At 41.4% G+C, this 26065-nt stretch overlaps 1 protein-coding gene across 3 annotated transcripts in view; it reads right to left on the bottom strand.

The window, feature by feature from the left end:
- The window catches only part of DHX35 (DEAH-box helicase 35), an 80332-nt gene that overhangs the window by 25857 nt on the left and 28410 nt on the right, over positions 1 to 26065 (bottom strand). For all 3 annotated transcript variants that reach the window (XM_078371684.1, XM_035298619.3, XM_078371687.1), the window contains 9 exons: positions 25761 to 25822; positions 24574 to 24643; positions 22519 to 22578; positions 15551 to 15663; positions 14561 to 14657; positions 13517 to 13675; positions 10731 to 10941; positions 6699 to 6823; positions 2312 to 2366 (listed from right to left, as the gene is read on the bottom strand). In XM_078371684.1, the coding sequence (XP_078227810.1) occupies positions 2312 to 2366; positions 6699 to 6823; positions 10731 to 10941; positions 13517 to 13675; positions 14561 to 14657; positions 15551 to 15663; positions 22519 to 22578; positions 24574 to 24643; positions 25761 to 25807 (937 nt within the window). In that variant the 5' untranslated portion in view covers positions 25808 to 25822. The remainder of the gene's footprint in view (positions 1 to 2311; positions 2367 to 6698; positions 6824 to 10730; positions 10942 to 13516; positions 13676 to 14560; positions 14658 to 15550; positions 15664 to 22518; positions 22579 to 24573; positions 24644 to 25760; positions 25823 to 26065) is intronic.

Genomic DNA, 26065 nt, shown 5'->3' with positions numbered 1-26065 from the left:
AATGGATCAGACCTAATATAAGGGCCAAAGCTACAAAACCTAGGAGAAGATCTTAATGACTATGGGTTAGACAAGTTTCTTAGACATGACACCAAGAGCACACATAACAAAAGAAAAAAATATAGATAAACTGAACTACACAAAAACTTAAAATTTTTGTACTGCAAACCATACTAATAAGTAAAAAGTAAGTACATGTAAGAAAAAGCCAAACCACAGAAATGGGAGAAATATTTACAAATCATATATCTGATAAGAATATGTGCCCAGAATACATAAAGAGCTTCAACTCAATTTTTTAAAAAGACAATAGCACAAACAAAAATGGACAAGGGATTTGAACAGACTTTTCTCCAAAGATTTACAAATGGGCAGCAAACACATGAAAAGGTGCCCAATATCATGACTTATCAGGGAAAGGCAATCAAAACCAAGAGATACCATTTCATACCCACTAGGATGGCTCTAACACAAAAGACAATTACAAGCATTGGCAATGATGTGGAAAAACTTTCATACACTGCTGGTGGGAATGTCTACCAAACCATATTTATATACTACTATTCATAGCAGCATTATTTATATTAGCCAAAAAGTGAAAAAAACCCAAATGCCCATCAACTAATGAATGGATTAAAAAAACATGTGGTATATCCATACAACAGAATATTATTCAGCGATAAAAAGGGATACAGTATGAATATAAGCTACAACATGAAGGAACCTGGGAAACATCACACTAAATGAAAAGAAGCTGCTATGGTTTGTATGTGGTTTGTCCCCACCAAAGCTCATGTTGCAATTTGATCCCCAATGTGGCAGTGTTGGGAAGGGGGACCTAGTGGGAGGTGTATGAGTCATGGAGGTCATCCCTCATGAACAGTTTAATGCCCTTACCTAGGGTGAGTAATGGATTAGATCCCATGAGAGCAGGTTCTTAAATGAGCCTGGCTTCCTCAGTTTCTCTCTCTGGCTTCCTCTCTTGCCATGCCATCTCTGCACTCACCCACTCACCTTTTGCTTTCCACCTCGAATGGAAGCAGGCTGAGGCCCTCCCCAAATACAGCTGCCTAATCTTGAAGCTTTCAGCCACCTGAATCATAAGCCAAATAAACCTCCTTAGAAATTACCCATCACTGATTCAGGATGTGGTTGTTGGGTGGAGAAAAAATAATTTCTAAATAAAAGTCTTTAGAAAGTATTCTGTTATAGCAACACAAGACAGACTGAGACAGAAGCCAATCACAAAAGATCACATAGTATACAATTCCATTTACATGAAATCTCCAGAAAAGGAACACCTATAGAGATAAAAAGTATCTATAGAGATGGAGCCAGGTAAGTGGTTGCCTTGGGCTGGGGGACTGAGGAGAAAGAGAATAAGAAGTTGAGGGCCACTGGGTAAAGATTTTTTTGGGTGATGAATACGCTCACAATTAGATTGTGGTGATAGTTGCACAACCCTGATATTATACTAAAAGCTACTGAATTTGTACATTGTAAATGAGTGAATTGTATGGTATAAAAATTACACTTCAATAAAACTATTTTCTTTAAAGTAGCACTCAAAATAAATCTCATAAAACAAAATCTCCGCTAAAACTTAATTCCAAATTGGAAATTATATTCACTTGGGGAACCGTCACAGAAGAGACGATACTTCCTAAAGAGGAGAATTCTGGCTATGATTTTCTCTATGTCAAGATAAATGCTATCAAGGTTGGTGCAAAAGCAATTGCAGTTTTTGCCATTACTTTCAATGGCAAAAAACATAATTATTTTTGCACCAACCTAACACATTTTCAATCAACAAGCAAACAGAAGCTCCCCCATAACATGGTATTTTCTTGCCCAAACAATACTAGAAGCTGATAATGTCCCCAGTTCTCCATAAGCAACTCCAGAAATGAAATGAAGAGGATTTAGGGAGAGGATACCAAGCCACAGATTCAGGATGTGGTTGCTGGGTGGAGGTGAAGGTCTGGGGAGGTAAGAGTTGACCTTACCAGTTCCTGGTAAGGAACTGCTGATCACTAGACATCTCCTAGGAGTATGGCCCTGGTGATTCTTCCTAATAGCTTCTGACAAACTGGCCTGTTTTATATACTGGCTGTCATCATCAGCTTTCATGTATCTAACTATGGTCCCAACTTCCTATTTCAATAAAGTATCATTAAGGGGATTATACATATGGGGAGAACCAATACCATTCCTGAAGATGCTAAGAGCCCTAAAGTGAATACAACCTCACTAACATCGCAAAAGAGAACACATAATAATAAGAGAATGGTTAAGAAAGAAATTGGTATACCTCCCAGAGCATACAGTAACTCCAAGGCTTGAACCATCGACTGTGCTGGAGGGGGCTGTAAAAAACATAAAAATCTTCCTAAATCAATTTATTTGGCAACAAACATTAAAATGTGGCTATTTCCTTCTCAAATGCATTCTCCCCTCTAGCATACCCCCTTCTTCCCAGCCTCCACGTTGCTGTTCATGCTGGTAGCACCTCTGGAAATGCCCTTCCTGTCCTTCTAGACACCCTTGTACTGCTTGGCCTTTAAGGCTCAGCTTGATGAAACATCTCCCATTGAAGTACTCCCTCATCCCCCCCATCAGATGTGATAGGTCCCTGTCTTAAACTATCTCTTCATTTTCCTTAAACCCTCCTGAGACATTTCTAATTTTTACTTCCCAGACTCAACCTTCTACCACACTGGGCCCCCAAGATACTGCAGCACTCCAGGCTCGGGGATAATTTATCTTTGCGTCACCCAGAGACCCACTCCTGGCCCCATGATGGGCAAATAACATATGCTGGATTTGTTTTTTCTTAATCCCTGTCTGGAAAACTGCAACATATGATGAATTTGAATTTCAAAAATAATAGAGTTCTAGAGAACCTAACGTTCATAAGCAAAGCTGATGTTGTGACCCTCAGTCTGATTTTCCAGATCTTTACCTCCTTTCCTTCCAGAAGTCTTTACTGAGCACCTAAGTGTCAGGCATCATTTTTTTCTCCCTAAATTATGTGGTTTCTAATAAGCCAGGTAATAATATCATAGGACTTTTTAAAACTACATAGCCTGTTTTCTTAACATATTTTTTTCTAAATCCACATAGCGTTTTTTCTAAGTGCATTCACATACAAATGTATTTTAATTGTCACATTGTTTTAGCTCAGTTGTACAGATGAGGAAAGTGAACTGCGATAGGAAAAGACATTTGAACAAGGTCATATAGGGAGTTGGTGGCAAAGCTGAATTCAGGCCCCATTCTTCCCAGTCTACCGCCCCTATTCTCTTGGTCAAAGACCAAAGTTAAACTTTTTAAAAAGTTGCAGTGACTGTACACACAGGTGAACACACTTACAAGGGCAGGAACTAAACCTACTGGACTCATGACACAGAGAGGATTCAACAAATCACCACTGAGCAAATCATGTAAATGATCCACTAGTCCTTCCCTGGTACCTACAACACCTTTCTCTACAAAGAGGCAAAATGGACAACACCTAAATGAAGGAGCGTAAATGCTCTGGGATCCTTTATACTGAGAGTGCATGAGATAACAGGAATAGCTATCTCTGAACTAGGTTTTAAACGATTACAGACAAAACGAGGTCCTCTCTGACTCAATTCCTGGCCTTATTTCCAGGAATAAGAAAATTTTTTTGTTAATTAACAAAAAAAATTAACCCCTCCCCACAAAGATCTTATCTATAGTATTTTCATCTGATCACATTCATCAATATTTCTCCATGACCTCAACTAATTTGGGATAATATAGCAACACTGTTTCAATATATCTGGAATTACTGTGTAGGTATAGTTTTAGTGTGGTCTTCTTACTACAAGTTTTTCTGTTTCCACTGTTTCATGTACCCAAACTACCTTCACAGTAAATACTTGGGATAGCTGCATAATACTCTATGACAATCATACTCCATGAAGAAGTCAATTTTCTTATTACTGGGCAATTGAGTTATTTCCAGGTTTTCACCATTGTAAATAACATCTCTAAATATACAAAATTATATGCACCCTGTAATTTCAACAATAAAAACCACAATTTCAGGGGATAATAACCAGAAGGAAATATGTGAAAATAAATTTATATATCTTTTTTCATTTTTCAACTGTCCAAAAGTTTTGCTATGATTTTCATTATATTTTAAAATTTAATATAAATGCCTTATATAAGTATTATCATGTATCTAAGTTTTTTTTCTTCTTCCTAATTATTTTTTCAGGAGAAATGTTTATGAGAAGAAATAGCAGGCATTTCTATGGCTCATTCGATATTGTCAGAAAGTCCTCCGTGAGGACAGAACCCGTAGAAAACCATGAGCAGCATGGGAAAAATTTACTTTCCCAAATTGTGGCAGTTTTGGATTTCACCATTTTTATTTATAGTTGATCATTTAATTAGTGTAAAGTCAGCCAGGAACGGTGGCTCACACCCGTAATCCCAGTACATTGGGAGGCTAAGGCGGGTAGATCACCTTAGGTCAGGTTTTCAAGAACATCCTGACCAACATGGCAAAACCCTGTCTCTACTAAAAATACAAAAAATTAGCAGAATGCGGTGGCTCTTGCCTGCAGTCCCACCTACTTGAGAGGCTGAGACACAAAAATCGCTTGAACCCAGGAGGTGATGGTTGCAGTGAGTCGAGATTGCACAACTACACTTCATCCTGGGTGACAGAGTGAGTGAGACTCTGTCTCAAAGAAAAGAACAAAGAAAAAAAATTAGTGTCAAGTCATCCTTTATAGCTGTATTATTGTGCACTCACATCTCTCCTAGAGAAGCTCAACATGTCCTGATGATAGTTACAATCTGAATTTGTGCTGTTTCTTTCCTTTAGCTTTATTTAGTGACTATTTACTGTGAATGACATATGTATAAAAATAAAAACTCCTTGTATTTTTTGAGATATTCATCTGTCATTTCTGTCCCTGTATGTTTTCCTTTAATTTTACATGTGGCGCTTTTGATAAGCCTTTAAATCAGCACATACTGTTTATCTTTTCTTTTCTTTTCTTTTTTTTTTTTTTTTTTTAAGAAGGAGTGTTGCTCTATTGCCTGCGCTGAAGTGCAGTGGCACAACCTCAGCTCACTGCAACCTTCGCCTGCAATTCAAGCATTTCTCCTGCCTCAGACTCCCAAGTAGCTGGGACTACAGGTGCCTGCCACCATGCCTGGCTAATTTTTGTATTTTTATTAGAGACGGGGGTTTCACCATATTGGCCAGGCTGGTCTTGAAGTCCTGACTTCAAGTGATCCACCTGTCTCGGCCTCCCAAAGTGCTGGGATTACAGGCATGAGCCACCAGGCTCAGCCTATTTATCTTTTCTTTATAATAATCTTGTACTCTACACTGATAATAAAAGGGTCCATTTTCTCTATACTTAAGGTAAGTACACAGTTTTCTCTGGGAGAGTTGATATTTGTATGTTCTCTTCTTTCATTCACCTAGTTTACCATGACATATGACATTAGGGACTTTTACTATCCAAGAATCCTGACCTTAGGTCACCTGATCTTAGGAGTCTGAGACTAGCCTGGGCAACAAGGCAAAACCCTCTCTCTATTAAAAATAAAAAAAATTAGCCAGGTGTGCGTGGTGGTACACACCTGTAATCCCAGGTACTCAGGAGGCTGAGGCACGAGAATCACTTGAGCCCAGGAGGCAGAAGTTGCAGCGAGCCAAGATGGCACCACAGCACTCCAGCCTGGGTGACAGAGTGAGACTCTCAAAAAAAAAAGAATAACCAAAGAAACCATAAAGGCAAAAACAGATTACTGTGAATATGTGTAGAATGTAAGAAATATTATAGACAAAGAAATATTTGTAAGAAATGTTATAGACAAAGATTAATGTCTTTAATATTCAAAGGACTCAACTCTTAAAAATCACTAATAGACACAAATAGTAACAGATAAATAGCTTAACAATTCAGAAGAAATATAAACTAATGTTTTTAGACAAATCTACCTTATGAGAAATTTAAAAATAATTATAATAAAAATAATATCCGCTCTCTCTCTGGCCAATCAAATCAGCAAAACTAAAAAAAGATAACATGGCACAATGGAAGGACCACAAGGTGGGCATTCATGCACTGCTAATAGTTGACATCAGAAAAGCAATCTGGCCACGTCACCGGACCCTCAACAGGGTCCTCTGACCCAGTCATTCCACTCCTAGAAATCATCTCAGGAAGCAATCAGACACAGGGGTCTTCCTGCAGCTCTATCGAAACCCTCCAGGATCCCCCAATCATGGCACTCCTGCATCTAGACCTGTACAAAGACTAGCTGTCCTGGAACTCTCCACCCCTCCTAACCTGGTGAGATCCTACTTGGGTTTCAGGTTTCACCTGGGACATGACTAACTAAGCCGGAGGCCCTTCCTTTGTCTCTCAGAGCCCTGGGCACACTGCTCTGTAATGACCCACTTACTTGTCTCTATCCCCGAGCAGACAAGAACAGGAACTATTAAGAATAGGAATTGTGGCTACCTTGTCTGGCTGTTTTCCCCTACGTCCTGCACAGGGCCTGGTGCAAAGCAGACACACAACACATGACCTGAGTAGGGAAGAAAAAGAAAGATGGCATGCCCTACGACAGTGTCCTGACATCCCCCTATGAGCTCTCTAGCCTCCCTGCAGCCCCAGACAGCAGGCAGGACTTACCGACATGAAGTGGAATCTGAGGACGTTGTCAATTCCTAGTGCTTTCAGCTGCAGGATGACAGGTGCCAAATTACTACGCTGCATCTCAGGAACCGTAGACTGAGGCAACTGGTCAAAGGCTTCCTCTGAGGATAGGAAATCAAAACTGTTTGGGACCAAATGTCACAATCAAATGCAATCACTACGCCAAAGGGACACCTTTTCTTCTCCATCTTGAGCAAGGGGCTCTAGGATTCTAGAAGCAGATGCGCATGATACTATGACACCAAGTTTTTTATACTTAGGAAAGACCATTCTATTTTTAAAATGCCTTACATAAATATATCTGAATACACCTTTATAAAACTTTATCTTTTTACTTTAAAATTGTTTTTTAATTTTTTTTTTTTTGTCAGCAAAACATTAAATCAAACCAACAAGTATTTGCTGAATGACTGTCAGTTCCCAGTTGCCACCATCTCTGTCTGGGGTAGAGTAAGTCAGTCAAGGAGGCAAGAGCTTCACATATAAGCAAAGAACAGTTTCAAGATAAAACACCAAAATAGCAACCGAAATACAACAAATGACCAAATCTTATAAAGAGAAAACACTGCCCAAATCAAAGTTTTTAAATCAACAAGCCAGGTACACAATATCATTCCTAGAATCCAATGCTGCCCCAAACCAAGAAATGAATGTTTATATCCCCCACCAGGAAGAAAGAGTGACTTTACAAGGAGTGGAGGGGGAGCATCATAAGACACACAGATCCCAAGACAGGAAGGACAGAAAGGGAGGTGAAAGGGGAAGAGACTTTGGAAGAAGGCCTTTTTGTAAAAGCTAGGCAGGAAGGGTGGGGAAAAAAGAGGAAGAGATTAACTCATGTTCATGTATATTCAGAAAGCTTAAGGATTATATAGAGAATGCTCCAACCACCAAAACCTCCCACATCAGTCAACATTTTAACTGATGCACACCCTTCTTAAACAATACAAGGGTGGCCCAAGTTCCAGTTAGATCATAAAGCTTTAGTTAACTAGAGAAAAAGAAAACAAAACAAAAGCTACCATGAAGAAATATCACTATCCCTGAAGAACTTCAAAAAGGTTTTCTTTGAGAAAATAGACAACCAATATTCTGTGGACTGACTGATACAAATTGGGTCTAATTGGAAGGTTCTGGATGACGGGCAACAGCAGGAAGTTCCAAACAGGATACTCCCTTTAGTTTCAAGAGCATTTGGGATACAGCTTCTTGGTAGGACAACCCCATCTTTCCAGGCACACCGCTGACCAAGAGAGAAGCAAAGTTACCACATAAGAGGACCACCCTGCTGAAAAGCTCACAGGAAGTGGGTGTTTCCTAAAAGTTCAATGACATGCGAGTTCTCCTGAGGACTCAAGTATGTGAGGCATAGGGCCAGGAGATGTAGGAGTCGCAGACAATCCCCTTGAAAAGCTTCAGTGATATTCAGGGGCCTGGGACCTGGACCAGAAACAGTTGGCCTTTGAGGAGAAATAGGAAAAGTCCCAGGGAGTGGTCCTCCCACAGAGAAATGGAGGCTTGGGGAAGGAGAAGCAGAGCAGCTGGAAGAAGGCCTCTAGGGAAGCCGCATGAGGGAGTTGCCACTTGAGGGAAAATTTGAAGGACAGGAAGGATCTGCTGGGCAAAGAGTAAACAGCCCAAGGAAAAGGTACCAAAGTGTTTCTCTGCAGAGGCAATGTCGTGTGGTTCGGCTGGGAAGCAGTGTGTAGTGGTTAGTGGGAGAAGGTAAGCTGAGGAAAAGTCCTAGACAGTCTGAGAAACCGTGAAAGGTCTGAGCAGGTGGCATCCTGTTCAAACCAACACTTTCTGGAGGCTCCTCTGGAAACCTACAGGCTGGACACCAATGCACTCATTGCATTCAGGGGCCCTCCCCAACCCCACTTCCACTAAAACTGCTCAGGCAAAGGGATTCAGCGACTTTTCACCCAAATCCACCGCCTATGTTTAGTCCATGATTTCTTGGCACATGAGATAATGCTGGCCTCTTTAAAAGTAAATTGAGTCCCTTAAAAGTTACAGAATTACATATAACCGTATAATAGGCAAACAAATTAAAAACATGTACTCAAGTACATGGACATGCATGTTCATAGCAGCACTATTCACAGTAGCCAAAAGGCAAAGACAGCCCAAAGGTCCAACAACTAATGAATGAATAAACAAAGTGCGGTTTACCTACACAACAGAATATTAGTAATAAAAAGGAATGAAGTACATGCTACGATGTAGATAAACCTTGAAAACATTATGCTAAGTAAAAGAAACCAGATATAAAAAGTCACATATTGTATGATACTTTATATGAAATATCCAAAAGAGAGAAATCCATTGAGAAGAACACAGAGGCTGGCAGCCAGGAAGAATGGGGAGAAACTGCTTAAGGCATAAGGGATTTTACTCTAGAGTGATTGAAATGTTCTGAAAGCAGATGGAGGTGGTGGTCACACAACATTGTGAATAAACTGTTCACTTTAATTTGATTAATTTTGTGTTATGTAAATTTCACCTCAATAAATTATTTTTGAAGAGAAAATGTCTTGAAACCTTCTCCTCTGCATGTCAGAATATGCCTTTCAGTCCTGGCTCTCCCTTTTCCACTCCAGGTCTTCCTTCTTAGCATCTTCAGTGGTTGCCCTTGGCCTTCTGGCCCTGGGTTCTGTCTATTCCCTCCCTTCTATGAATGCTCCAAACCCACTTCCCTCCCTCCAAGTATGTGTACATTCTACTCCCTCTGCCTGCGCTGAAATTGAATCTCCCCAATCACCTCTTCACCTAGATAAGGACTGTACTGCCAGTAAGATCAGGCTCAAACAGCACCCTGGTTGTGAAGGGCTCCCCAAGTCCCCAGAAGAATAACACCAGCTGTGGGGAGAAGGCATCTAAGGTAGCTTCATGAGGGAACTGCCATTTGAGAGAGGATTTGAAAGGTAAGGAGGATCTGCTGGGCAGAGAAAACAGCTCAAGGAAAAGCCTCTGCTCTCTGCTTCCAAGGCTCCCGATTCTTTATGGCTCCCTATCATACAATAATTTGCTGATCTGTTTTGAGGTCTACCTCCACCACCAGACTGTCGGCCACTGTGGCCACTGACCATGGTTACCAGATCCAGATCTCCAAGCTCTGGCACCATGGCCAGCATGCAGCAGGTTCTCTGCAAACATCTGCTACAAGAGGACAATGATAACCAGAAAGGAAAAGAAGAGATAAATGGCAGAGCTAAAACCCCTGGACCTTCCTCAGGGGTAGCTACACAGGAAGAAACGAAACGAAACAAAACAAAAAACGCTGGGCCTGGTTAAGTGAATGCAGATGAATAATGGACAGAGAAGGGAATTAACAATAACTTGGAAATTGAGTCTAGACAACCGGGGAAAATCTCAGCAGCATTCCCCACAAAAGAGAAGTGCAGAGACAGAAAGAGCAGCTCTTGGTCCATCACTGTCTGTAGGTAAGGCTGTCTTCAAGCTGGAAGAAAGCTCCAGAAGGGCTGAGACAACATGGAAATTTCATTCTGTTCCCTCAAAGCCGAGCATGACACACAGCACAGAGCAGGAGTTTACCAACTCTTTGTTTTCTATGAATGAGTCTTAGAACAGACCTTCCATTTTCTTAGCAAAGATGCTCTGAACCAGGAGTAAAAGTGGAATCCAATGTGAGACTCCGCAAGACTCAGGGATCTTGGGATACAAAAACAGCACGTTAAGTCAAGAAAGAAAGGCAAGAAAGACAGGATCCAGGACACACAGCCCATGCCCTAGTATGGGCCTGTGCCCAGATGTTAGGTTAGAACAGGATGGCAAATAGGCACTCACTCACTCACAGGCCAAAGTAGTAGCAAAGAAACACCATATTTGGAGTGAGGAAGGCAGTGGGGGTCAGATTACACAGGGCCTTGTGAGGAAGGCCTGTATTTTATAAGTTCTACCATTAGGGGTAAACCTTTGCTATGCTCTCTGATGCCAAGGCTGACTATGAGAAAGTCAAAAACCCTTAGGGAAAGCCACACTAACCTGTATAAAGGCGGTAACATTTTCCCGAGCGACTACGACCACCACGTCCTGCTCGCTGGTTGGCTGATGCCTGGGAGACTGGCACCACCACCAAGCATTCAATAGCTGTCCTGGGATTGTAGGCTCGGAGTTTCACAAAGCCACAGTCGATCACATACACAATACCACTGATTGTGATAGAGGTTTCTGCCACATTGGTGGCCACTATCACCTAAGTTCCCCACAGAAAGAAGAATAAAAGTCATTTTATTATTTTGCTTTTAACAAACTCCTAAAAATTTTAAAATATTTAACAGCTCCAACATTGCAGAATCTGCGAGAGGCAGTTTAATCTATTAGAAAGAGTGTGAGTTTCTGAGAACCTGGGTTTGAATCCCCCCAATCATGTGACCCTGGATAAGTTACTCAACCTCCTGAACCTCAGTTTCCTCATCTACATAATAAGATTTACCACCTCCCCAGGGATACTGAAGAGATTATATACAATTAATATATAAAGTGATCAGAGCCTAGTATTTGTTAGTTTTTCCTTTTGGCATAACCAAAGTAAGGTAAGTCACCACCATCTTGTGCTGGTATAGTTATTTATTCATTCACATCAGAATTACTTTCTTTTTTTTTTTTTGAGACAGAGTTTCGCTCTTATTACCCAGGTTGGAGTGCAATGGCGCGATCTCGGCTCACGGCAACCTCCGCCTCCTGGGTTCAGGCAATTCTCCTGCCTCAGCCTCCTGAGTAGCTGGGATTACAGGCACACGCCACCATGTCCAGCTAATTTTTTGTATTTTTAGTAGAGACGGGGTTTCACCATGTTGACCAGGATGGTCTCGATCTCTTGACCTCGTGATCCACCCGCCTCGGCCTCCCAAAGTGCTGGGATTACAGGCTTGAGCCACCGCGCCCGGCCCAGAATTACTTTCTGAGGGTGAACACTTAGGCACTGTTCAAGGTGCTGGGGATGTAGGACAAACAAGACAGACAAGGCCCCTGCTCTGCCAGAGTTTATATTCTAGTGTGAGTGGTCGGGGTGAAGATATGCTGAACATAAACAAGAAGATAATTTCAGAGTACAACAAATACTATAAAGAAAACATTAATACAATGAGGCAATATGATATGATGTAGTATATAACATGTATATTATATGTTATTACAGTAATAGGGCATGCTACTTTACATTGGTTGGCCAGGGAGAGCCTCTGTGAAAGATTCTGAGCAGAGACCTGAGTAACAAGAAGCAGCCAATCCTATAGAGATCCAAGAAGAAACAGTTTGGCAGGGCACGATGGCTCATGCCTGTAATCCCAACACTTTGGGAGGCTGAGGCAGGTGGACCACGAGGTCAGGAGATCGAGACCATCCTGGCCAACACGGTGAAACCCCGTCTCTACTAAAAATACAAAAAAAAAAAAAAAAATTAGCAGGGCACGGAGGCACACATCTGTAGTCCCAGCTACTCAGGAGGCTGAGGAAGGAGAATTGCTTGAACCTGGGAGGTAGAGGTTGCAGTGAGCCGAGATCGCACCACTGCATTCCAGCCTGGGCAACAGAACAAGATTCTGACTCAAGAAAAAAAGAGAGAGAGAGAGAGAAGAAACAGTTCAAAGGAAGGAGATATAGCCAGTGCAGCCGAAACACAGAGTAAGTACACAGAGGTTGCAGAGGGAGGCAGAGACCAGATCACGTGTGGTCTCTGGGCCACTATGAGGTATTTGCATTTTATTCCCAGTACATGGGGAGCTGCCCCTGGAGGGTTTAAGCAGCAGGGGGCAAACATATGTAGCAGTCAGAACTTTTTTCAGATGCTTTATATTTTATAAATCATTTTATAAAAATCACTTTATAAATGATCATTTTATAAAATAATCTTCCTAATATTTTTAAGTAGTTGGGAATTAAGATACTATGCTATAAAACCACCTATCTGAAAGTTATTATTATTTATGTTTCACAGCTGCAAAACTGAGATTTGAGGTTAAAGTCAGTCATCCCAGGGCACATAGTAGCTCAGGGGCAGAATCCAGGTCTCCTAATTGGCTGGCTGTAATTAATGTTCAATGGGGCAGACTCAAGTTGCTCCATCCCAATAGTCAAGAGGCTGAGCACCCTCTTCCAAGTAGTCTGAAATTGGGAGTGGATCCTCTGACCAGCCCTCACCTGCTGTATTCTCTACCACCTGTTGATAAATAGCTACTACAGTAAAAGCTGTCCTCGCGCTGGTTCTGTGCAGTCCTCATCTAATGGAAGGAAAAACCAGAGTCATGCTGTGGGGGACCATTAACAGAAGGCAGACTGGCTGCCTCCCAGCTCCTTCAAACCAATGCTTTCCACCACACCCTTCCCCACGCTAACTTCAAGGCTAAACGTTTTTAAGCCACATCTTGAATTAATTGATTTAAACTTGGCCCTTTAAAATAGGCAAGCTGATACTTAAAACAAATTATTTAGAAACCACGTGTACTTTCTGTTGCTCCTTACTGACCTCAATCCCCCAAACAGTCTCTTACGCCAAAGCAAGCATGTGTTGTGGGAAATATTAGGAAGGCAGAAGAGAAGAAAAGAGAAGTCACCTGCTCTGCTAACTACTGTCAGAGTGACCCTTCAGTGGGGCAGGTTTAGAAATCTTCACAACGTATTATTTATTGTGTGCTTTTAGATCTACTACACAGAAATACGGACCTAGAACCCTGAAAGAAACCTTGTATTTAGCAAGTTTCAAAACAAGTTACAAAGGAGCACCACTATGGTTATAGATGGCTACCGGCACTCTTGGTCATCAGTCTCACCTTTCTGACACTGCGTGACATCCTTTCAAACACTTTCATTTGCTCAAAGGAAGGCAGTCCTGCGTACATGGGGAGAACTCGGAGGTGTCTCTTCATCCCAGTGCGAGCTAGTGCTCGAGCCTGCTCGATGAGCATCGACACCACAGTTTCTACCTCTTCCTAAAGACATCGAACCAGGAACCAAAGAAACTGAGATCAATTTAAAGCATGCCATTTTACCATACTGAAAGAAAATAAAAGTTGGGATCTGGATTTTAATTTTGATCAGATTCAAGAATTTCAGTGCCATCAACTTCTACCCTGGGATGGTATTTAATTAAATGCTAATGAACAATGATGACAATGGGTGAAATCTTGCAACTAAAATATTAGCTACTAAAACCTCTATATGATCTGCAATGAATGGAAGAGTCCGCAATAAATAAAAACAACAACTATTTTACCCGGCATACATACACGGTGTCAAACAAGCATCTCATGCATATGGACAAGTTGCAGCTTATAAAATTCACTATAAGCTTTCCCCAAAAAAGATTACTGAACCATGGAAAGCGTTTGGCAGTGGAAAAGATGACAGTCGGAGGGCAGGTCTGGATAGTGCTGCCACTTTGAGCAAGCAGGTGGGTCTGTTCAGTTGTTTTTCTAGTAATGTAGCCACTTATCACCTCCAGGATAAGCTGTAAAGGTGTCACTGGAAAGAAGTACACAGCAGCAACATGTGTGCAGGTCCATGGACCTAATGTAGTGTCCAATTCTGGCAAACAAGATAGCCCTGACTCAATTACCTAGTTTATTTTGGAACCAGCTAATACACTTAAAATACATTTATTTACCCTCCACAGACAGAACAGGCAGGAGCTAACAAATCCCTGACAATCCAGTTGGTAGATGAACGACACCGAATCAAACAATTTTTTACACAATTATGGAACCACGAAATACAACAAAACATGAAATAAATGGCTGAGTAAAGTAACAAGGCTCTGTATTAATTTTGGTGCTGTCTTAACGTGTCTGTTCATGAGGGAGGTACAATGGCATTACCTGGCCAGTAAGAAATGCTAAAATGTCTCCGTCTCCCTCTGTCTGGTGAATTTTCACCACAGTTTCCACAGTTGATTTGATATAATCTGGAACAGGACTGAAAAGACAAATGGGATGAATTCATCACTAGAATATGCTTGGTAATTACAGATCAATTACCCTAATAATCTGGCAGCAGATCACATGAAAGTGAGTTTGGGCCTGCCCAATAGGTAATTAGTACATGGATAAATAAAATAAATACTCATTTTTTTCAAATCTAATATTCAAGAATAACCCATAATTATATGTCAACTATGATTTTTAGCTTTATTTGCAAAGAAATAAAATGATATACCCATACAAATAGATGTGCTATCTTCAGCATGCAAAGATGCTGGACCAATGAAAATTGGGAGCTGTGGTTCCAGTGCTGAAGCCCATGCTCTTCCCAGCCCATTTTCCCTCCTAATCAATAGCAGTATCTATGGGTCAGCTGGGTGGCTCGGATGGATGTGCTCTCCAACAAAATAATTCAGAAATCAAGCACAACCCTGGTCTTTGTTTGTCCAGTGACTAACACAGGAATTAGGATGGTCCCTTCTTTGTCCAAGTGGGCTACTCCCCAAAACGCCAACCAGGCCTTCTTACTAGGGATGTAGAGAACTGAGAATCAAATAATTCAAACCACTAATACTGCCCCTGCTGACAGGCAGCCTTGTAAACCCCAGCTCTGAAAACTATCAAGCTTCCTTCCCCAAAACCTTTCACCACTTTTGCTCTTTCTGGCTGAGCTACTGGCCACAGACTCATGGGAACTTGCATGACTGAGGAGTTTAAACTAAATTCAGCAGTGATGTGAAGCAAGGTAAGAACATTCTAGATCAATGACAGGGGACACAAAACATGCACCTCCTCATCCTTTAGAGTTGTGAGCAAATGCAGTTCTGACATTGTATATCAGAGGCCGTTTTCTAATTGCCATCATCAAGAATTCAAGCATCATCAAACCTTTGTAGATAAAAGATATCCACCGGAAATGTTCGCCCTTCCACTGTAAGGATCACACATGTGTCCCTTGCTGGGTCACTGGTTTCATTTTGATTAAAGAAATCCTGAAATTTCTAAAAAGAAAAAATAATAATTCTTCATTTCTCTTAGAAATAAGGTTCATAGTGATTTATGGAAAGGAAAAAAAAAAATAATCTAAAACTAGCCAAAGACAGGTGAGTAGCAGGAATTGTGTATATGCAATACAGATTATAGGCTGCAAAATAAATTTTTTTAAATCACATTTTTCTAACAGTAATTGTGGGGAATCACATTTCAATGACAGCTCTTCACTGAAGTTTTAATAAAAATAATAAAGGTTCGATTTCAAAACTGTATTCAGTATAGCATCTGAGTTAACATGCAGCTGTAGTATTATTTATCTTATTCCTATCCTCTGTATTTCATTTAACCAAAAATTAGATCAAGAGGTGTGATTCAAGTTCAGTAGTTTAGATCATGTTGGTGGGTAACTCTATCTGGAAAACATAGATATGATCATACGAGTTATCAATTTATAAGGCAACTTCCTTCTGTGAAGAGTAGGTGTGTTTCTGGCCCCACTGTTACTGGTTTTAGGCTGCTTGACGGCAGGGATAGTGCCTTCTCCATCTTTACACACCCTCCAGGAGTGAGTGCAAGGTTTTCTATGGGGTAGGCCATCAATCATGTACTTTCCCGACACTCCCGCAGCACCCTGTTGGGAGGAGTGTCTCTTGGCAGTTTCTCCCAAACATGTGGCCACATCCTACTTGAGCACCACTTGCAGCTCACAGGAGACCTGTCTTAAGGGCTCTGGCCAATGATGGGGGAAGGAAACACCAGCAAAGATCTTCTCTTGGGGAATGTGACCCTAAAGTACAAAGAGAAGCTAAGACTGAGAAGAGCTAAGTGACCATGCAGGCAGGCAAGTGAGCACCAGATGTGAAGCAGATGGTGCCCACTGCAGAGGTGGGGTTGGATATCCCGTTGGGTGGGATGCTCCATTATTTGAATCTGGGTTCCCTTTCCATTCCCCAACTCTATTCATTTCCCTGAGGCCTTGCTACATAACTACAAGGCCTGTCTTTATTTCCCTATGTACCTTTACAAAACACGCCCATCCTGCTCCGGGAAACCCAGGCGCCCAGGAGCTGTGCTAATGAACGGCATCAAATTCTAAGTGAAGGGGCTCCGAGGGGTACTTCTAAAATAGCAAACTAGATTTAACTATAAAATACAGGTATGTTATACGTTAATCTCAAAATTGAGAAGAGTAAGCATAGACATAAAAGTGCCTCATGCCAACAAAACTACGTTGTGCTATGCAGAATTCCACCTAGTACCCCTGTTCACTTTCTTTTGGGTAAATTCCCTTCGAGTCACTTAAGCCTTCCTACACCCCTATGACGTGCAGAGCACAGGTACACTAGAAGAGACACACACAATTGGGAACAGACACTCCCTACCCCCAAAGAGTAAACAGTCCATAGAAGGCAGATGTGCAAAGAACTGATCATAAAATAAACCCTGAAGCAGACTGATTCTGTGGCCAGAAAAGAGCTGCAGATTACAGTCTGAGAGAATGAAAGGTCAGGAACTGCTGGCTTTCAGGGAGGGCTTCATGGAGGCGGCAGTATCCCTTGTCTGCACCGTAAAGGCTAAGGAGGATTATTACCAGCTGGGAAGAAAGAGACATCCCTTCACAGGACGACAGCACAGTGTGGACCAAAATGTAAAGCAGTCCCCAAGGGAGGACAGAGCCAAGGTCTAGGACAGGCCTGCCTAGTGATCCTCTGAGTCAGCCCTCTCATCTGCAAAATGGACAGACTGCCATCCACTCTGCAAGGTTGCTGTGAGGTTCGAATAAAGTATATGGGACAGCCATGGCACACGTCTAGCCTAGAATGGCACTCATAAGTGATGTTAGCCATAACTCTGAAGGAACCCAAGTGCTCAGGTACACTGGCACTTTATTCGATGGGCAAGACAAGGGCAGTGAGGATGGGCGTGATATTATCAGACCTGTGAGCTGGATCCCAGACTCCAGTAAACATTCTGAAGAAAGGTAGAGGAGATAAGAGATTAGAGGCAAACAAACTAATTAATGAAGCTATCATAGTAATGCAGGAGAGACAAAGTATGAACCTGAGCAAAGCATTCCAGAGATATAACTGGCAGGAACTGGCAATTAGTGAGTGTCTGTGCACACACATGCACATTGGAAAGAAGGCTGGAATGACTTCCTACTCAACTGAGGATAAAAACTTCTTAAAGCAATGGAGGTCTTGGCCTGAATGACTATGATCACGAAAAAGAGACTGACAGAGAATCCGAGACTCACAAGTTTATGAGTTTAGGAGGTCCCTGGCTAGCAAGCTGCTAGACAGCTAAGGCTGGTGTGAGGCACACAGTCAAGACTGCCACAAGCATGAAGGCTCAGCTGCACCAGGGGCCACTGGGGTGTGCAGCCTTGAGGGGGAAGAGCAGCACAGAAGAGGCCCAAGAAGAAGCCAACAAGGAGGTGGGAGAGGGGAGCTGGCAGGGCTCCAGGAACTGTGGGAGGAGGAGGAGGAAGACTTTACCAAAGGGCTTGGACAGGGGTGAATGTTACCAAAAAGGCAAGCAGAACAAGGAAGATGATGCCCTGATAATTTTATTGGAGTGAATGTCTAAACCTTACCATTAAGGAATATGTGGTACTGAAAAGTAAAGACAGGGAGTTACTCTTTCAGGGATTAAGACTCAGCATTTACTGAGAAGGCACAAGACCTTGAAGATCTTTATTTCAAAATACAAAATACATTTTTAAAAAGTAAATAAATATAGTACCAACAAGGCAGGAATCTTGAGGCAGAATCAAGGAACAGGAAGGGGGAAATGAGTTCAAACATATCCAGAAGAGAAGAGTCTGAGTCAGGTTAGAAAGAGGTGGAGTCGGCCAGGCGCAGTAGCTCATGCCTATAATCCCAGCACTTTAGGAGGCTGAGGCAGGAGGATCAAAAGGTCACGAGTTTGAGACCAGCCTAGCCAATATGGTGAAACCCCATCTCTACTAAAAAAATACAAAAATCAGGGGTCCAAAGTGGCTCCCGCCAGAGGTCATGGCGCTCGCGAAGGCGAGGTCATCAGTTCAAGGCTAACCTCATAAGCTCAAACTGATTGGCAAAAAAAAAAAAAAATACAAAAATCAGCTGGGTGTGGTGGTGGTCGCCTGTAATCCCAGCTCCTCAGGAGACTGAGACAGGAGAATCACTTGAACCCGGGAGGTGGAGGTTGCAGTGAGCCAAGATCATGCTACTGTACTCTAGCCTGGGCAATAGAGTGAGACTCTATCTAAAAAAAAAACAAAACAAAACAAACAAAAAATGAGGTGGGGTCACACTGACATAGAGACACAGTAAGAAGCATACATCATGTAAAGCCAGGGACAGTCTATGAAATGGAATGTAAATGACACCATCTGCAGGGTTGTCTTCTAGCTCACCATAGGCTCCTTCCATGGTAGCTGCTCTTTCCTGACCCACTGGAGTGGCTGCCAAGCAACCATGTCTACCCAAGACACCCATCCCTTGGCCAACAGCCCTTGGCCCACGTAGACTGGTCCAGGGTGGGGACCTGACCCCAGCTGATCCTAAGTTCCTTCTCTAAGAACCTGGCAAGAGAAACTAGTCTCTCTTCAAATAGCTGGACTTATCACCGAAAAAACTATGGGAGCTACCAGCAACCATATTTTCTGCTATGTGGTTGGACACAAATAAAAGCAAAGCAATATCATAATATCATGTGATATAGGATCAATAAATACTTTATAATTATACCCAGCCATGATATGTAATTGCTCATTTAATGGGGCTTACATTAAGAAAGCAGCTAAAGCAATCAAAGCAGCTACTTGATCAGCCCCGTTATGCTCTGCTGGACTCTGCCTCCCGGCTGCAGCCACTGCTGTCTTTGTCTGCAGGCTGGTCCACCCCAGTCCCTCGGAGAAACCACAGCAGGTAGCCTAGCAGCAGGTCTAGCTCTAGGAGGTTTGAAATTAGTCTTTCACCCAGGGACCCAGCCGCTGGGGGGCAGGGGACGAGTTCTGGACTCACCTGGGCCTCTAGATCACAATGTTCCCTAAGCTACACCCAGCCTCACTGCCACTCCCATATGGTCCTCCTCATTCTTATCCTTTTTCACCCACTCATATTCTCTTTCTTTCACTCACACACAAACTCACAACCCAGGCCCCTCACACATGGACCCACAACACATACAGAGATAACTCACACACACAGATCCCCCATTCAAAGATACACAGAAACCACCGTTCACCTCACACAGAAGGCACTGGCTGAGCAATGAAGACAGAAAGAAGGAATGGTCCAGTTCACCAAGGGTCCAGCATGTCCCGAACCACAGCAGAGCAAGGCATGACAAAGTTCCTACATGCTGCCTTCCGCTTACAAAACTGCTTCCAGAAAGCCATCTGTATCAATTACCATAGCCAGAACTGAAAGAAGCTATTCTTTTCATCTCTGTGGCACACCAAGACAATAAAAGGCAACTGTAAGCAATTAATAAGTATTAGTTAACAATGAATCTGGCTGGGTGTGGTGGCTCATGCCTGTAGTCCCAGCTACTCGGGAGGCTGACAAGAATCACTTGAACCTGGAAAGCAGAGGTTGCAGTGAGCTGAGATCACACCACTGCACTCCAGCCTGGGCAACAGAGTATGACTCAGTCTCAAAATAAATAAATAAATAAATAAAATCTAAGAAAAGACTTGGACATTATCGTTTTCAACACAATGAAAACTGGAATAATTTTTAATTTAATAATTTTTAAGGGGGGGTGAAAAAGATACAGAGATGTTCTGTGTAATGTGGCTACAGAAGAACTAACTAGAGGTGAAGTCAGCCATAGTTCACAAAAGAGCGTGCCAGCAGATACCATGGGTGAGGGAGACGACAATTAAATATAGCAACAGGGAGCTTTAATCCAAAAGTTACCACGGACAAACCTAAGACAACAGACTCCTACAGCCCATGAAAAGGTCTGATAAACCAGTCTGGGAACACACTGGACATGTACCTTCGCCATGCTGAACTTTCTCTCTCTTCACATTGTTCTATATCCCAGATGCCACAGGGAGACTAGGAGCCAGGAGCCAGGGGCCACATCTCACCTGGATTACAGAACTGACCTCCTTACCGGCAACTCAAAATCTACTCTTCTCTCATATACACAGCACTCAGAATGAGCCCAGACATGATGAAATCACTGCCCTCTCTCACATGCTCCCATGGCTCCCAACCAAATACAGGATGGAGTTCATCCTCCCTCATTGAGCCTCTAAGGCCATCTGTCATCTGGCCCTTGCCAACCTCTCCATTTTAATCTTCTATTGCTTCCCATTCAATCAAAATTCATTCAACCCAAGTGCGTACTCCATGCCAGACACTTTTAGTTGGAAGGGATAAAATAAGACAGTCAAAGTGCTGATCTTCATGGAGCTTATATTTTAGTGACAGGAGACACACAATAAACAATGGATATAATGTTAAGTAGTGTCAGGTTAAGTGATAAACAGAAAAAAATAATCAGAATAAGAAAATAAAGAGCAATTGGGATTTTGTTTTAGATAGGGCCTCTCTAAAGAGTTAACAAATGCTCAAAACTGGAATGAAATTAGAAGAGAACCTTAGACTGTCTGGGAGAAGAATGGTCTAGAAAGACGGTTCCTTCAGAGCAGAAGCATGCTTGGGTTATTTTGAAGAACAGCAAGGGGGTCAGTGGGGCTGGAATGTAGGGCACATCAGAGAAAGCGGAAGAAGATAAAGTCAGAGAGGGAGTTCGGGGATAATTCATCCATGATGGCCTGGCAGGCAAGATAAGACATAAAGCTCTGTGAACACATGGTCATATCCTATGATTCCACTTATGCTTAGGGTGTCCTTCCCCACCTTTACGCATCTGGAAAACTGCTGTCCATCTTTCAAGCATAGCTGGGAAGTCACCAACTCTATGAAAGTTTCTGGGTACCCCCCAGCTGGCTGGAGTAAAGGCTCCCTCCTTGGTTGCCTCAGTACTTTGAACACACTGAACTGCAAACATCTATTTCTGTGTCTGCTTCCCCCAAAGTCAAGAAGTGTATGAATCACCTGTATCTAGCATGGTGTTTAGCATGTATATATAGCAAGTGGTCAAAAATACATGTTGAGTTAAGCTGCTATTTAAACTAAAATATTAGTCATCAAGAGAGAAAAATAATGTAAACTTAGCCATAAGAAATTTTAACATGAAAATTATATATACAGAAGAAACTTTTTTTTTTGAGATGGAATTTCACTCTTATTGCTCAGGCTGGAGTGCAATGGAGCAATCTCGGCTCACTGCAACTGTCACCTCCCAGGTTCAAGTGATTCTCCTGCCTCAGCCTCCCAAGTAGCTGGGATTACAAGCATGTACCACCACCATACCCAGCTAATTTTGTATTTTTAGTAGAGACGGGGTTTCACCATGTTGGCCAGGCTGGTCTCAAACTCCTAACCTCAAGTGATCCACCTGCTTCAGCCTCCCAAGCACCCAGCCCTGGAGAAACTTCAAGTGCACAGAAAAATCTAAACATATACAATATAGTCATAAATAAACAAATTCAATAAATACAGGCTCATACTGAAAAAATGATAAAAAGAAGCTCCCCATTTAGGTGTGGAGAAAGACAGCATGTAGATAAATAAGACAGGTAGGTAATTATGAACTCAATTAATTACAGGCTAATTTCCACCCACAAGCTGAAAAGGAGTATCCTCTGATTGTATGAAATCTAGGACATCAGATGGTCCCATTAAGAAGGTAGGCCATTCTGTCAAAAATAAGCTCTTGTTAGAGGTAAATTCTCAAGGATATATAGGACAAAAGTGTTTGTGGGGAGAGGAGAAAACAGGAGGAAAGGCTCTTACCTCTGCATCCAGAGTGGCTGAAGCCACAATCAATCGAAGATCCCCTCTCTTTTTCTGAATCTAAAGAAGACATTAGGAAATAATGATAATAGTATAATACTTATGGATTAAATAATTTGATATCTGAAATGTATTTTCAAAATAATTCAGTATATTTTTTGTTTTGTTTTGTTTTGTTTTTGCCTGAGAAGGAGGTAGTGAAGCTTACAGATGAAAGAACTGACTACAAATTAATAATTGTCAAAGGTAAAGGGGGGGTATTACACTATTCTTTCTAATTTTGTAAATGTATGGAACTTTCAAAGTAAAAGTATTTTTAATTATAAAAACTATAGAGGGGCTTTAAGACCCAAATTTGAATTTACTGATAATAAAACCATTTTTTCCTGATACCTAGGTCGCAAGATAGTTTGAATTTATGTATGAAAAAGTATTTTAACAGCAAATAAACAGTAAATGATAACACCAAGACAGAAATATGGCCAAGAAAAGGCAAAAGATATTAACATTTACTCAAAGAAACGGATAATCAACAGGCATAGGAAAAGTAATCAAATGAGTTATAGCTAAGATATACAATGAAATTTTTTCTCCCCATCTATCCCATTGGCAAGGATTTTTTCTTTTAAGGCTAAAACTCAGTGTTGGCAAAGATTCAGTGAAATTGGCCCTCTTATTATGCTGTCCCTGAAAAAGATAATAATGTAGTGGCATAATTCCCCCAAAGTATCAAAAAGTCTAAATCTTAGGCCATGGAATAAAACAATAATGAAAATAATAACAACTATTAAGACTAACATATGTGCTAGCCAAGAGACCCTGCATATAGGTACAAAGTGTGCCCACTGTGCAAAGATACCTGGCTGAGGGGGCTAGGGGCATCAGCAATCCAGCCCACTTGCCTCCTACCTAGCTCTGGACATCCTCCCAGAGGGGACATCTTTTTCTAATTTGCACAAAAGAACCTCACAGTCTAGCTGTTACACTATGCCAGACACCGAACTAAAAGTTTTTTGCTATCTTACTTAAGCTTTGTAACAAATCATAATATACAGCACCTATGTCTAATAGAACTCTCTTCAATGATGAAGATTTTCCTTATTTGTACTGTCCAATGCATAAGGCACTAGCCACCTGCGGCTATAGAGCCCTTGAAAAATAGCCAATGTGACTGAGAACCTGATTTATTTTTTAATTTCTTCTATTTTAATTAACTTATATTTTAATAGCCACAGGTGGCTCATGGCTACCAGAGAAGAAAGTGTACCAGCACAGATACAGAGACTACTATTATCCCCATTTTAGAGATAAGTAAATCCAACAAAGTCAGAATTTGAACCCAGGCAGTCTGACTCAACACCTACGCTCTTCATCACCCTGTTCTACCACTTCTTTCTAGACTCTAACTGGGAATCTGTCCAAAGAAAATAATCAGAAAATATGGGAAGGGAGGAGAGAGTGGAGGTAAGATTGAAACAAGATCAGCTGTGAGTTGTAATCCTTGAAGCCAGACGATGGGTACATGGGGGTCATTACACACTTCTTTGGGATATGTTTGAAACCTTAATAATAATAAATTAAAGAAAATAAACAGAAATTCAGCATATTTAATTATAAGGGTACTCACTGTAACAGTATTTATAATATTTAAAATCTGCAAGCCATATAAATTGCTAATAGTAGGGGAAGTTAAATACTTTATGACAGAAATGTGATTAAACAGCCATTAAAATATTATCTCTAGAGAATATTTAATGACACAGGGAAATATCTTAATGTAATGTTAAGGGAAAATCCAAGATACAAATTAGTACATATAATTCAATCAATCCCTAGTATGCCAAAACAGATCCAAGCACACACACATACACACACAGAAAAGAGAAGAAAACATACCAATATTCTACCACTGCTTTTCTCTGAATGGGTAGGATTTTGGATGATTTTAATTTTCTTCCTTGGTATTCTGTTGTATTTTCCAAGTTGCTACAATTACTTTTATAATCAGGCAGCAAAATAAACACAAAAAATAAAAATCTGGCTGTGAAGTCATACCTTTTTTAGCAAGCCAGTGGCGATGTCAGTGTATAGGGTCCTCTCATGGGCTTCATCCAGCATGATGATACTAAGAAGTAAAGAGAAGCTCTCAGTGAGCCTCTAAAAAAACCACACATCATCTTATCTAGACCATCAAAGAGCTTCTGGATATTTAGTCCTCAAACAATCACTTTGCATCAAAACAGAAGTCACTCTTACCTTTGACAATGAGGCAATTCTTAGGTTAATAAAAATGGTGACATTAACGTATCTGAATTTTTAAAACAGTGTACTATTGTTATCCTTAAGTGTTTTACCATCCAAACTGAATTCCAACAGAAGTTACTATCTGATTTTAAATGAAAACATAACCTATAACCCCACAGAGCACATAAAAATCAGAACAGTCCAGGCACGGTGGCTCACTCGTGTAATCCCAGCACTTTGGGAGGCTGAAGCGGGCAGATCATCCTGCCCAACATGGTGAAACCCTGTCTCTACTAAAAATACAAAAATCAGCTGGGCATGGTAGAGCACGCCTATAGTCCCAACTACTCGGGAGGCTGAGGCAGGACAATAGCTTGAACCCAGGAGGCGGAGGTTGCACTGAGCCAAGATCTTGCCACTGCACTCCAGTTAAGCGACAGAGCAAGACTCTATCTCAAAATTAAGAAAAGAAAAAAAAAAGACAAAAAATCAGAACAAAAGCCAACCACCTAAAGACGGTTAAGCTATAACAACAGAGAGGTAGATGACCACAGTTATGATGCACATGTGCCAGGGGGTCAAATATGACACCCTCCTTGAGAATACAAGAGCCTGGGTGGGACAGCTTTAATGCTGTGAGTGACAAGACAGATATACAAGGAGAAGGAAAGTGATAAAAAAAAAAATTATTTGAACTCTGTATATTACATTCAACATGGGCCAGTTAGTTCTCTGTGTGACAGAGGCAAAATAAAAAAGACAAGTCACCAGACTATTTAAGTAGTGACAGGAATTTTAATGCGCCCATTTTTGACTGTCTGTAAAGGGCCACACTACTTAAATTCTGAGAAAAACACCCAGAGTCCCAACAGCCAAGGTCAAGAGAAAAGCTTTGGGGCAGCTGAACACAGAAGTGAATCCTGGCTAACACATCTGCTTCCCCATCTTCCTATGGACTTTGGAAACTAGGAAAGCTATCATAAGAAAAACACATTTACCTATATTTTGTTAACAACGGATCAACCATCATTTCCCTCACCAGCATTCCATCAGTAAGAAACTAAAAAATAAAAACACAAAACTTTAGAAATAATTCACTTATATTATATATTAATGATATTTTTTAAGTTCAAGTGCAACCTCTTTGCCAGCATGTACAAGTAAATTCCCATAAAGGACTATGGGAAAATGCCCCCATATTTTCATTATCAAGCAGTGAAACTGTTCACAAAAGACTTTAAACACAGGGTTGTCAGCTGGAGTTGCAAATCTTTTAGCAGAATTTCCCTTGCATTTATTATGA

Source organism: Callithrix jacchus, chromosome 5, assembly GCF_049354715.1.
Source record: "Callithrix jacchus isolate 240 chromosome 5, calJac240_pri, whole genome shotgun sequence".
NCBI lineage: Eukaryota > Metazoa > Chordata > Mammalia > Primates > Cebidae > Callithrix > Callithrix jacchus.
This window is presented reverse-complemented; position numbering and strand designations above follow the sequence as displayed.